At 30.5% G+C, this 12651-nt stretch overlaps 2 protein-coding genes across 2 annotated transcripts; both read left to right on the top strand.

Moving 5' to 3' along the window:
- Positions 1-783: 783 nt before the first annotated feature.
- LOC113852017 (WAT1-related protein At1g25270-like) lies at positions 784-2984 on the top strand. The gene is made up of 7 exons (XM_027482278.1): positions 784-977; positions 1084-1146; positions 1546-1662; positions 1798-2047; positions 2140-2298; positions 2418-2569; positions 2681-2984. The coding sequence occupies exons 1-7, from the start codon at positions 784-786 to the stop codon at positions 2982-2984; spliced, it is 1239 nt and encodes a 412-aa protein (XP_027338079.1).
- Positions 2985-10214: 7230 nt separating this feature from the next.
- On the top strand, positions 10215-12211 carry LOC113852016 (WAT1-related protein At1g25270-like). The gene is made up of 7 exons (XM_027482277.1): positions 10215-10408; positions 10631-10693; positions 10806-10922; positions 11072-11333; positions 11418-11576; positions 11710-11861; positions 11956-12211. The coding sequence occupies exons 1-7, from the start codon at positions 10215-10217 to the stop codon at positions 12209-12211; spliced, it is 1203 nt and encodes a 400-aa protein (XP_027338078.1).
- Positions 12212-12651: the final 440 nt, after the last annotated feature.

Below are 12651 nucleotides of genomic sequence, written 5' to 3'. Positions count from 1 at the left end.
TATTTTTTAAAGCTACTATTTTAAAATTATTATAGAAAAAGTATCGAAACAGCTTTTTTTTTAATGTAGGCGTATAGGCACAACAATATAGCTAATCAATACGGTGTACATTTTACACACACGATCGAGTTCAATAGGCATTTTTCTTTTATCGTCATATGAGCCTTAACCTGATAGAAATTATTTTTCTTAATATATTCACTATTAACCGCCAAAATAAAAAATCATTTGGTTATATTTTAAAATAATAATATTTAAAAATGAGTATTTTTTAAAATGTAATTTTAAAGCGTACGTGCAATTTTCTTTCTGAAATATAATTTTAAAGCGTGAAACTCCCCTCCTAGCAGGCAACCACTAGGTCTAACACATGCTCCCATGTAACTGTAGCATGCATGCATTAATCCATGATATACAGTCGCATTGTGAAATGGTTAAAAAAGGCTAATTGACTTCCTTATGCGCAGGGTTATAGGGTCCAACTTGAAATGCTATGAAAGCACGATTCAAGGTAGTTGCAAGACGCGTTTGTAGCAAATTGACTGCATTGGAACAAAATCATGCGTCTTTGAATTTGAAAATCGTAGTGTTTTCCACTGAGAATTTTGTTTATATAAGTAAGCCATCGTTGGGCTTCTACTTCCGTAAGATCGTAACTCCGTATTCTTTTCTATTTTCCTCAATCGCAAACACTTTTGTAGCAGCTTGTTGTGATACGCATATATATATCTAGTACAAGTATACAAATAGACGGTGATTAATTAATTCACACCTGTGTGAAAAATGAGAGATATAAGGAATTTAGTGCATGGGTTGAAACCAGCTCTGATGATGTTGATGGTGCAGATTGCATTTGCTTCGGTAAATGTGCTCTACAAAGTTGCTATCAACGATGGAATGAGTGTGAGAGTGCTTACTGCTTACCGTCTCATTTTTGGAGCAGCTTGCACTGTTCCACTTGCTCTTATTTTTGAAAGGTTCTTAATATATCCACACCCATAGCCTTTTTACTATCAAACCAGACTACAGTCATGCAATATTACTAAATTGGTTATATGGTTTTTCCTTTTTTATCATTTACAGGAAAAACAGACCAAAGCTGACTTGGAGAGTGATTTTTATGTCATTCTTTTGTGGCCTATTTGGGTAAGTTTACGTAAACTCATCAACTTTTGTTAGCATTTTCAAATCTAAATAATGGTGTCTCCAATTTTTCAAAATTTTTAACTAATTTAATTTCTTTAATCTTAAATCAATAAAAATAAAAAAAAATTATGAATAAGTATTAATGACATGATATGCATATAAACATATTATGTTGTATATTATTTCAGAATAGTTACTGATGTAATATGTAAATGTATATCATATTATTATTAAGTGATGATAGAAATTATTCTTAAATTTATTAAGAAATATTTTTTTAAAAGCTAAAATTAAATTCAAGAGTTCCATAAAACTATAAAAATATAGTTAATTGTAAATTGTGTTGTTAGTAAAACGTTTAACAATTTATTTTTACATGATCGTGTAATAACATAACAGGGGAAGTTTATTTCAAAACCTTTATTTCGAGTCCTTGGCATTGATTTCAGCAACATTTGCTTCAGCTGTTTATAATCTCATCCCTGCCGTCACTTTTATCTTAGCCGTCTCCTGCGGGTACGTACGTTCATCAATTTCATTTCAACAAATTAAGCTATTTGATGTTGAAGCCACATATGACATATAAGTTTACAGATATATAACTCCATATTGTTTTTGTATAACTTATGTTTGGAATTTGAATTTCCTTAGTTTCGAAAAATTAAATATGCGAACGTCGGCGGGCAAGGCTAAGGTGTTAGGAACCATAACAGGAATTGGCGGCGCAATGATGCTGACCTTTCTAAAGGGTATAGAAATTAACATCTGGACCTTCCACATTAACCTTTTGCATGAAAAGGGTCCCACTGGTGCACTAAATGGCGACTCTGGTAGTAAATTGTTGGGTGTATTTTGTGGCCTTGGAAGCTGCTTCTGTTTTGCATTATGGCTCATCATTCAGGTTAATTAGATAAACTACTTAATTAATAAGTGAACTTTTATTTGATTAGTTTTTCTCTTTTTGCTATAATTAATTACTATTGGACACTGCAGGCTAAGATGAGCAAAGAATACCCAAGTCAATACTCAAGCACAGCTTTGATGTCCTTAATGGGGGCAATTCAAAGCACTGTTTTTGCCCTTTGTGTTGAGAAGGATTGGAGCCAATGGCGACTGGGTTGGAACATTAGGCTTCTAACTGCAGCATATTCGGTATGCTATAATTACATATTTAGCAATTAGTATTGGTTTAGTGAAGCAACATGTGGAAATTATTTGTGATTTATAAAATGATGCATGCATGCTCACGTGAATTGCTGGTGTTGTTGCAGGGAATTGTGGCCTCTGGAATAATGATTGTTGTAATTGCATGGTGTGTGAGGATGAGAGGCCCATTGTATGCGTCTGTTTTCAATCCTCTTATGCTTGTGCTTGTGGCCATTGCTGGCTCCTTGATGTTGGATGAGAACCTATACTTAGGAAGGTATACATCAAATCCTAGAGCACTTGGTTATACCCTAGTTATTATTAACTTTAGTTTATATGATCAGGGTCCACTTACATATTCATGAATTGATTTTTGAAACATGTCTAGTGTAATTGGAGCAGTGCTAATTGTGATTGGATTGTACATGGTGTTGTGGGGTAAGAGCAAAGAAATAAAAAGGGTGACTCACTTAGAAATCACTCCAGAATTTCAAGAAATTGAGGTGGTTGTCGCGTCTAATGCGGTGGATCATGATAAAGGTAACTGCAACAACAACAACAGCCACACCAACAGTGGGAGCAATTCTGTTGACAAGGATGATGATAATTCATCGAAAAGTGAACACAAAGTACAAGACACCGAAAATAAAGGAAAAGAAGAAATGGGTTCAAGTGAAATCTCCAAGGCCTAAAAAGTACAAATAAAAAGAATAGAGGGTACACATGTTGGACCCAACACCACCTTTTCCACTTGCCCACTACTGCTGGCCGCTGGAAAATGGAAAAGAGAAAAGGATTTGCTAGTGTACCCACGGATATAGAACTTTATTCACTGGCACTCATAATAACTTTAAATTCTTCACATAATAAAATCAAAATGTGAAGTGACCGATCATGCAAGTTCTCTGTTTCAAGTCAATGATGTACAAATTCCAATGTTGTGCAAAATTAAATTTTAACCCATGTTATGGGAATTAAGACATATTGAGCTTATTTTTATTAATTTTTAAGAAATTAATACACTCAAAATATTGTTTTCCAAAAAATAGTTCCTAATCATGTGCATGAATTTGTAATTTGCTTTGAAATTAATCGATAGCTTGATAGAAGGCTAAAATATACATAATGAAATTGAAAAATATTTGATGTTAGGAAAGAAAATAGTTCTGAAAAATAAGGACGTCACCAAATTTACCTTTCCTCTCAATCTTACGTGATTTTTATTTTTCTGCTTCAAGTCTATTATACCATAACTTTCGACTTCTCAAATATTAGTATTTAAATTTACCTAATTTCAAATTTTTTGGTCGTTATTTTAAAATATATATTATCACGTCTATAAATTTGAATTTTAACGCACCGTCTAAAATTAGTTGTTGATTTATACAATTTATTTCTTAATTTTAAAAGTTTTCTTTCTTTGATTTATTTTTATATATAACAATTTTAGAACTCTTATCTCTTTAATTTATTTTTATGTAATAAAATAAAATATTCATTTTGACAACTAAGACACTATTTATCACACTTGTTATTAAGACAAATGAATTCATCACTCTTTAATAACGCTAATATTTTTTAATACTTTCTTAGAAATTTATATTTATGAATTTTATATATTTATATGAAACTAAAAAACACACATACCATTAACAAGTTGTTAATATATTTAGAACCCATTTGTTTTCTATTTTTGAAAAATAGATTTTTCTATTCTCAAACCTTGTTTATTATTATTTAAGATTTAGATCTAATTTAATTTATAAAGTTTAATTCAAATAAATATTATTATGACAAATAAAAAAGAAGCGTGCCTTCCCTAACAAGGGCCAAAAACAATTTGGACTAAATTATGATTAGGATTAAACTTTCAGAACTCAAACCACGTTATATATCAAATAACTCGAGTTATCTCATTGAATTTAATCCATATGCATGCAGACACTTACAAATAAACAAACAAAAGTTTTACTCCTCTAACATATATTTATCATTAAACTAATTAATTGATCGGCTTAAAAGAGAGAGAAAGGGATTACAGTTGAAAATAAAAGGTTCTTTTTACTTTTTAGTTTACACCATGCATCTAGTATTTGATTGTTATATTGGTGTTGACAATTTTTCAACTATCGATTTAACCACACTTAAGGCTGTTCACTCCTTTCCATGATTGTTTTTAGCAGAGATCAAATCTTTAAAAGCTTTAAACGTTTTCTCCATTCTGAAATCCCCCAATGTAAACATTGAAACAAAAATGTGGAGAGGATTTGGCTTTATTTTCCCTCCCCTCTCTTCCAAACTTGCAAAGCAAACAAAAGTTATTTACAAAAATCCCTTTCCTCTCGTTCATTTTTCTTCAATGCAATTAATGGACCAAATACTAAGTTGCAGAATCCTATCCTTTTATCATCCTTAACTTTTGAGGACCGTCTATTTTAACTTTCCAATTCTGTAGATAAAATGCCGTAAGACATGGCACAATTTTGAACTTACATCGTGCTGCTTTAAAAGTCTGTTTATAAAGAGAATCATGCTAAATGCCTTGGCTCTCCATACGATTAATTTAATTTGTGGAACGAAGAATATTTGGCTTCCAATTAAACAAGATAAGAATTCCAGCCAAATGGTTTTGATTTTTCATCCAAGATAGATAAATTTTTATTTTTCACTTTATAATGAATAAGCTTCATTTCCTTTAGGTATTTTATGTTCTTCATAGAGGTTAGATCAGCTTCGTCCATCTCCCTCTGTAGAGAAGGGAGCCAAAAAAATGGGATATTGGAATCCAATAACGTTGTCCAAAAATTAACTATATTTTATCGACATCGATCTCCTCCTCTGAAATGGCCATCCAGACTAATAGTGGGACACACCATTCGAGGAAAAGCCATGAACTTTACTCCTTTCCCAGATCCTATAATAAACTTCCCCAAACATAGCATCAGTTAGAACCACAACAATCTCATTTTTTAAATGTCAATAGAGATGTTATGAAGATTGAACGATAACACTTTTGGCCTAAATACCACCCTGCATGGGACTCTTGTAGGGCAGTGACAATGATAAGGGCTTCTACATCATCTTGTGTTAAAAAATTTATATTGAAAATATAGTAAAATTATATTTATAAATTATTTAATATTTAATTCTTAAAACAATCATGAAATTAACTTTATAATATAAAATATATATAAATTATGTAAAACAATATTTAAAGGATTATCTTCTTTCTTTATAAAAATCTAAATAAAAATTGATTTTACATTATATTTAAAGAAATATATAATAAAATATTTTTATATTGTAGTAATAAATTAATTATTATATCACAAATAAATATTTTATTATTTATATATAATATTATAATATAACTTAATATTATAATTGAAGAGAGAGAAAAGCATGAGAAAGTAGAAAAAATAATAATCAAAATTAAAGTGAACATATATAGGGAAAGGATTAAAATTATACTAAGTATAACATGTACTCATTCTTATTTCGTTTAATAACTTCTTATTGAATAATTTAATTATAAAATTAATCATAAAATTAAAAAAATTTAATTACATAAATTATATATATAATTTGAAATTAATCTAAAATTATTTAATAACTTATTTTTTTATCAAAATAATGTAATATATACTTTTAAAAATTATAAAAGTAATGACACTTTGATAACAATGTGATGAATATTTAATTTTAATAAAATTTGATACAAATAATGTAAGTAATATATAATTACAATTTAACAATTAAATCAACAAAAAAAATTATATTTAAGTTATTTATCATATAAGAATGAACGTAACTTTAACTTTTCTTAGTGTGTGTGTGTATATATATATAATTTTTATAAGTTAAAGCAACTGAAAGAAAAAAATTTCAGAAATAAAAGTAAAGTATGCAGTGCTATAGTCTATAGTCAACCATCAATCAATAAAGTGTAACTATTAAAATGTATTACTTTTATAAAAAATTATAACCATGGATTAAAATATAAATAATTAAAATATGAATAATTTTATAATCTGTTATATATATCATATTAATAGTATAATATACTGTGTTTATAGAATTAATTAGAGTGTTTGAGTTAACAATAATGGATTTTTGTGATTGCAATGGTATCGTTGAGGAGTTACCCTTTTTATTTGGGAGGGGGCTACAGTACGTCATTAGTGTCGATCGGAAGTAGGACATGGTAGCTCAAATCACCACCCCGAATTGTTTAATATGTGTAGCAATAATGGAACTTCTGTTCATATGTCGTTAGATCATGCACGTTCATTGTTCTCACTAAAAGTTATTCCCTTATCAAATCACCACTTTGATTCATTGAATCATGGTAGATACATCCATCCTCTTTCCAGGAATTTTAGCATTTTTCTTTTCAATGTAAATTTTCGACTGAAAACCAACAAAACTAATACTGCTCCCATCATATTGCCAGCTTTTAAGATTATTAATTTTGTTAAACTTTAAAAATTAGTTTTTTAATATAAGTTTATTATTATTAATTACTTAAATTTAAACCGAAAACTAAAGTTAATATACTCTTTTAAGTTTATTGAATCGAATCCCAACAAATATGATAAAAATTTTCATCATCATCATTGGTGACGCATAACTTGTTTTTCTTTTTTTAATTGTAATTGCACGTAATCTTATTTAAAGCGAGCCTAAAGGCATTGCAGAGCACACATGGAATACAGGAGCACTAATAAGTTAAGTCGTAGAACAGTGAATCAAGAATAACATGCAAATGAGTTAAGTCAAGATGTATATTTGAATTAAGTTGAAAATTTACTTTTAAACACACACAGGAAAGGAAGGGTACAGGAAGACTAATGAGTGCCAATTAATTTGGAGACAGGGACCAATTCTTCCGTCCCGCGGGTTCTTTTTATTTCTGACTATATATGAAAATATTTAAATAACCTTTTTAAATATCATACGTATAGAAATAATATAGTAACTTACTTATCTAAAATAAAATATAACATTTTTTTAAAATAATAATAATATAAAATTATAGCTTTTGATATTTTTATTTTTTTTATGTATTTCAGGCAAATTTACGAGGATTTATAAGAAAGCGAGAAATAGCGATGGAAGAAAAATCTTCCTATTACGGGAATTGGGAACAAGGACATACGAAGATTATGGGGTACAGGAACGGAGAGCGGGAGAGTATCTCCCGCGCGCGTGTCACCCCTACAGGAGATTGTTTAAATTTGACTAATTTGTTTAAAATGAGTTAAGTTTTAAATTTAATCTATTTTAAAATATAAAACCTAAATTTATTTTTTTATCTCATTTATAATTTAAATATTATTTTTTATTTATAATTAATATATGATTATACTAAACAGTGAAATAATAATAATAATAATTTAATAGTTATAGAGACTACTTAATTTTTGCTTTTTCAAAAATAACACTAGAACACGATAAGTGTTTCTTAACAAAATTTAATGATTTATTTAAAAATGATTAGCTCTTAAAAATTAAAACCAAGAACATATAAAAGATAATATAAACAATTTACAATGTTTAAGTATATAATAAATAAAATTATAACTATATAGATAATGTATACAAATTCGAATTCATGTTTAGCCATTAATATATATTAAACTTATACAAAACTCAAATTTAACTCGTATACATAATTAAACATAACTTTAAATTTGAATTTAATCACTTAACTAAACAACTAAACTTAATCAAACATTCAACGGATCGAACTCTAAGTTTATAAATAACTCAACTTCATTTATACCATTATTTAAAAGTGCTTGCTAATCTCTCATAAAACACAACAAAAGTCATATAAGAAATTATTGCATAAATATGAAGTACGCAAATTTGATGTCCATTAATCATAGTAACTAATCATTAATAATGTATTCGTAATTGATTAACTACTTAACAATGAAAGTATTTACTGCGCTATAATATTGTTATATAGTGGAATATTAATAAGGAATATGGTGGATATATATTACGTTCTTAGGATAAGGAATTTGGTCTTGCCTTTATTAAAGGCTTTGGTCCATCGATTTTGTGCATATGCCTCTGAGACACGGTAAGTGGCTCCGCTGTGAAAGTTCTGCGCTTCTAATAGGCAGTGTTAAATGTACCACATGCAAATGATTAAACATTTATTTATATGATCAAACTTTTGTTCCATCAGTTTGTGTGGATTACAAAGTAAAAATTATATTTTATTCTCCAACAATTAATGGTGAATTCGTTCTTGTACCAGATAAAGTTGAATTCGTTCGCACATCCTGGCACTTGCTAAATAGACACAGATTAACACTTTACTGAATAGTGAATACTGAAGGGTGTTCTTATTCGCGTGAATTCATTTGAAACTAAAAGTACAATCAGCTCAATTATATTCGAGAATCGAGATACAGTCACCTACTAAATATAAGCATCTTATAGCAAGGATCTTATACAAGTTATCAATTGTTAATTTCAAAATAAACATGTAAAAAAATTAATATAGAGACAAGGAAATAAGTATATATCAAACAAAAATACAAAATAGGAACCGTATTACAATTCCTTAAAATATCTACTGGGCAATTTCATTTTAGAAACCATAAGGCAGAAGATACAAGGCAATTTCCATAAATAAAGCAATAAAACAAGATACATGCCGATGAAAGCGAAGCATACCAAGACTTTAATTTGAAAAGTCAGATGCGTGGATATTTTTCATAAAGCCATGATAAAACAAGCAATTTGCGAGAGGATTGCATTAAAGCTACAACCATTGATTAAAACACGATTAAAAATAAAAATAAAAAAATATGGAAATTAACTTTATCCTTTTTAGAACGTACCAATCGCTTTAAATGCAATATATTCTAAAACATGATATAACAACCAATCACTTTGAATGTAACATATTCTAAGACATGATATAACAAAAGAACGACAAACAATGAAAGACTACTTGTATGTGTATGATGCTCAGGGTCCTCAATATAGTTGGCCATCGTTCACTAGCTAATTAATTGAATCGGTTCAAGTAATCTGCGCACAAACGCTGGTCCAGTTTGTCTTCCACTGTCCACTGTATCTGTCTGCTTTAAGGATAAGTAAAGCAATGCAAAGCCAAAAGCCTAAGGTCTAATTGGCAAGACGTCCTGATTGACCTATATATTTTGGTTTCCACGTGCAAATAAAAGTACCAATGCTTCTTTCCCGGTCTTAGTCTTCTTACGTAAAGACGAACTTAGATTAAGGGTATGTTTCCATCACACTTTAATATTGACTAACTGCGTGTTAATCCTAACATTACTAATAGTAACGTAGCTTTAATAGAGGAAGATCATGAGATAAGATGACTCAAGACTGACGATAATGTTATAATAATCAATATTGTCTAAATATTATTTTAGAAAAACATACATATACACACGAGTATTGCAATATATATCACGTAAAATATAAATATATTTACGATACTAATAAGAAAAAAGATTTGTCAACCATATTGAGTCTATTTACCTTGAACATGATTGTTTTTAATAAAAAGATATAATTTTTTAAAAAAGTATTTGGTATAATCATCATATAATATTAGTTCTCTTTAATTTTTTGAAAAAATTAATAAAATATTCGTCACTATAATTAAAATTTAAAACATTATATCTAAGTTACGACAATGGTTTTTTTCGTTATTTAAAGAAAAAATGCACATTAAAAAAAATAAAGAAAGTATTAATGTGTAAATAACGGCAGTCCTTGGATGAGAAACACTATTTGGAATCTGCATCTTCAGTCCCCATATAACTATAAATATCCCTCTGCTGCTGGGTACCCCTTCATAGTTTTTTATCGCTGTCTATTTCCTTGTGTCTGCAATCTCATTTGCGATAGTTGCAAGCACAATGGTACAGATGAAGAGCATATGCAATGTTTTGCATGGGTTGAAACCAGTGATGCTGATGGTGGTAGTGCAAATTGCATATGCTGCTGTTAATGTGCTTTACAAGCTCGCCATAAACGATGGAATGAGTGTCAAGGTTGCTACAGCATACCGTCTCGCTTTCGGATCTGCTTTCACTGTTCCTCTTGCTCTCATTTCTGAGAGGTCCATCTCTTGCTCCCATCTTCATGTGTTTTAAATTATTTATTATACTTAAAATTTTGTACATGGTCAAGTTTATTCTGAAAAAATAATCGCTTTTTTTTATAGTTTCGTGAGAGAATAAAAAATAAGCAATTGTTTTTCCAAAAATAAAAAAAGCTAATCCAAACATGCATTTATATGGCAGCAGATTAACTTGGCCAAAATTGATTTTCTTCTGTACAGGAATAAGAGGCCAAAGCTGACATGGAGGGTGGTTTTCATGGCATTTCTTTGTGGTTTATTTGGGTATGTTATGTAAATTATACACCTTTTGCCCCATATATTGTACGTACATTATATTGTCAATTGTAATTAATTAATTAATTGACCAAATTGATATGGTTATGTGATGTTACAGGGGAAGTTTATTTCAGAACCTTTTCTACGAGTCCTTGGCTTTAACATCAGCAACGTTTGCGTCCGCTATCTACAACCTCATTCCAGCCATCACCTTTGTCTTGGCCATCTCCTGCGGGTAATCATCACCTGCCATGCTACCATCCACACTATGCCTCATCTTCTTTTGTAAAATGTTCATTAGTCATGAGAGGAAATTGAAGTTACTTTTATTTGTAATATAATTTAATTGCTAATTTTGTTTAATTCTCGTTAAATTTTCTGTAGTTTCGAAAGATTAAATTTGAGGGCAGCAGCAGGAAGGGCCAAGGTGTTGGGAACACTGATTGGAATTGGTGGGGCAATGTTGTTGACCTTTTTCAAAGGAGCAGAATTGGATATTTGGCCCTTCCATATAAACCTTTTGCATCCACATCACCACCAAAATACCCACGTTGCACCACTAAATGCTGACTCTGGCAGTAAATTGTTGGGTGTTCTCTGTGCCATAGCAAGTTGCTTCTCTTTTGCTTTGTGGCTCACTATTCAGGTTTGGAACCTCTAGTCCTAGTCTGACTTCTTTGTGTGTATCACTATGTGAAGCTGTTGTTTGACTTTCCCACTTGTGGCACAGGCTAAGATGAGCAAAGAATACCCATGCCATTATTCAAGCACTGCTCTAATGTCTACAATGGGAGCAATACAAGCCACTGTTTTTGGTGTCTGCGTGGAGAGGGATTGGAGCCAATGGAAGCTGGGTTGGAATATCAGGCTACTAGCTGTGGCTTATTCGGTATATATACTCCTACTTTAATCATAATAATTATGATTGTTAAGTTGTAATTTCATTTATTTATATAAAAACTACATATATATATATATGAGTGGTAAAAGGAAGTTTTCATGTGAGTTAAATTTTATTGCAGGGAATCGTTGCCTCTGGATTAGTGGTTATTATCACTGCATGGTGCATACAGATGAGAGGGCCACTATTTGCGTCTGTTTTCAACCCTCTAATGCTTGTGCTTGTGGCTATTTCCGGTTCTTTGATGTTGGATGAGAAATTATATATAGGAAGGTAGGTACTAAATCTTAATTCACTTTGACGGTTTTTGGTTTTAATGACCTTTCACATATATTCATGATTTGGTTTGGTTTTGCAAAACATGTAGTTTGCTTGGAGCAGTGCTGATTGTGAGTGGGCTTTACATGGTTCTATGGGGTAAAAGTAAAGAGATGAAAAACATGACTCAGTTAGTGCCATCAGAAACGATCCAAGAAGCTGAAGCCATAGAAGTTGTTGTCATGTCCTCTCCAGAAGATCACGATAAATGTGACCACAACGAAACTAGTAGTACTTTGGAGAATGTTGACAAAGATAGTGGCGATTTGTCAAAAAATAAGGAAGAAGATGATACTCACATATAAGGGAAGAGGGAGAAGATGATGCGTTAGATTGCATGTCCTCGGTTCACAATTGCCCGTTGCTTGTCTTTGATTCTTTTATTCCAGTAGTCAATGAACTACAATCTACTCGTAATCTAAAATTGTACCATAAAAGTTTAACAACCTGCAGATTTCAATTTCAATACACCTTCGTGAATTTCCTCTGTCAATCAACTATCTTCAAGACCCTATGGGCCTATGTACCCAAAAAGGTCTTATGGGCCTATGCTTCTCTAGGATGTCCCTTCTCCACTTTCGAAATATGTACGTATTAAAGCTCTAGAGTTTTGTTGACCAATAAAGAAAAGAAGAGGTGGACTTTTTATTTATCGACCAAAGGAAAAAAATAATAATAGACTGCTCTTATTATGATATGGATTTTGAACTTAATAAGTTAAATTAATATTTGTTTTGTGATTCAG

Source organism: Abrus precatorius, unplaced genomic scaffold (assembly GCF_003935025.1).
Source record: "Abrus precatorius isolate BTA unplaced genomic scaffold, Abrus_2018 Scaffold10, whole genome shotgun sequence".
Lineage (NCBI taxonomy): Eukaryota > Viridiplantae > Streptophyta > Magnoliopsida > Fabales > Fabaceae > Abrus > Abrus precatorius.
This window is presented reverse-complemented; position numbering and strand designations above follow the sequence as displayed.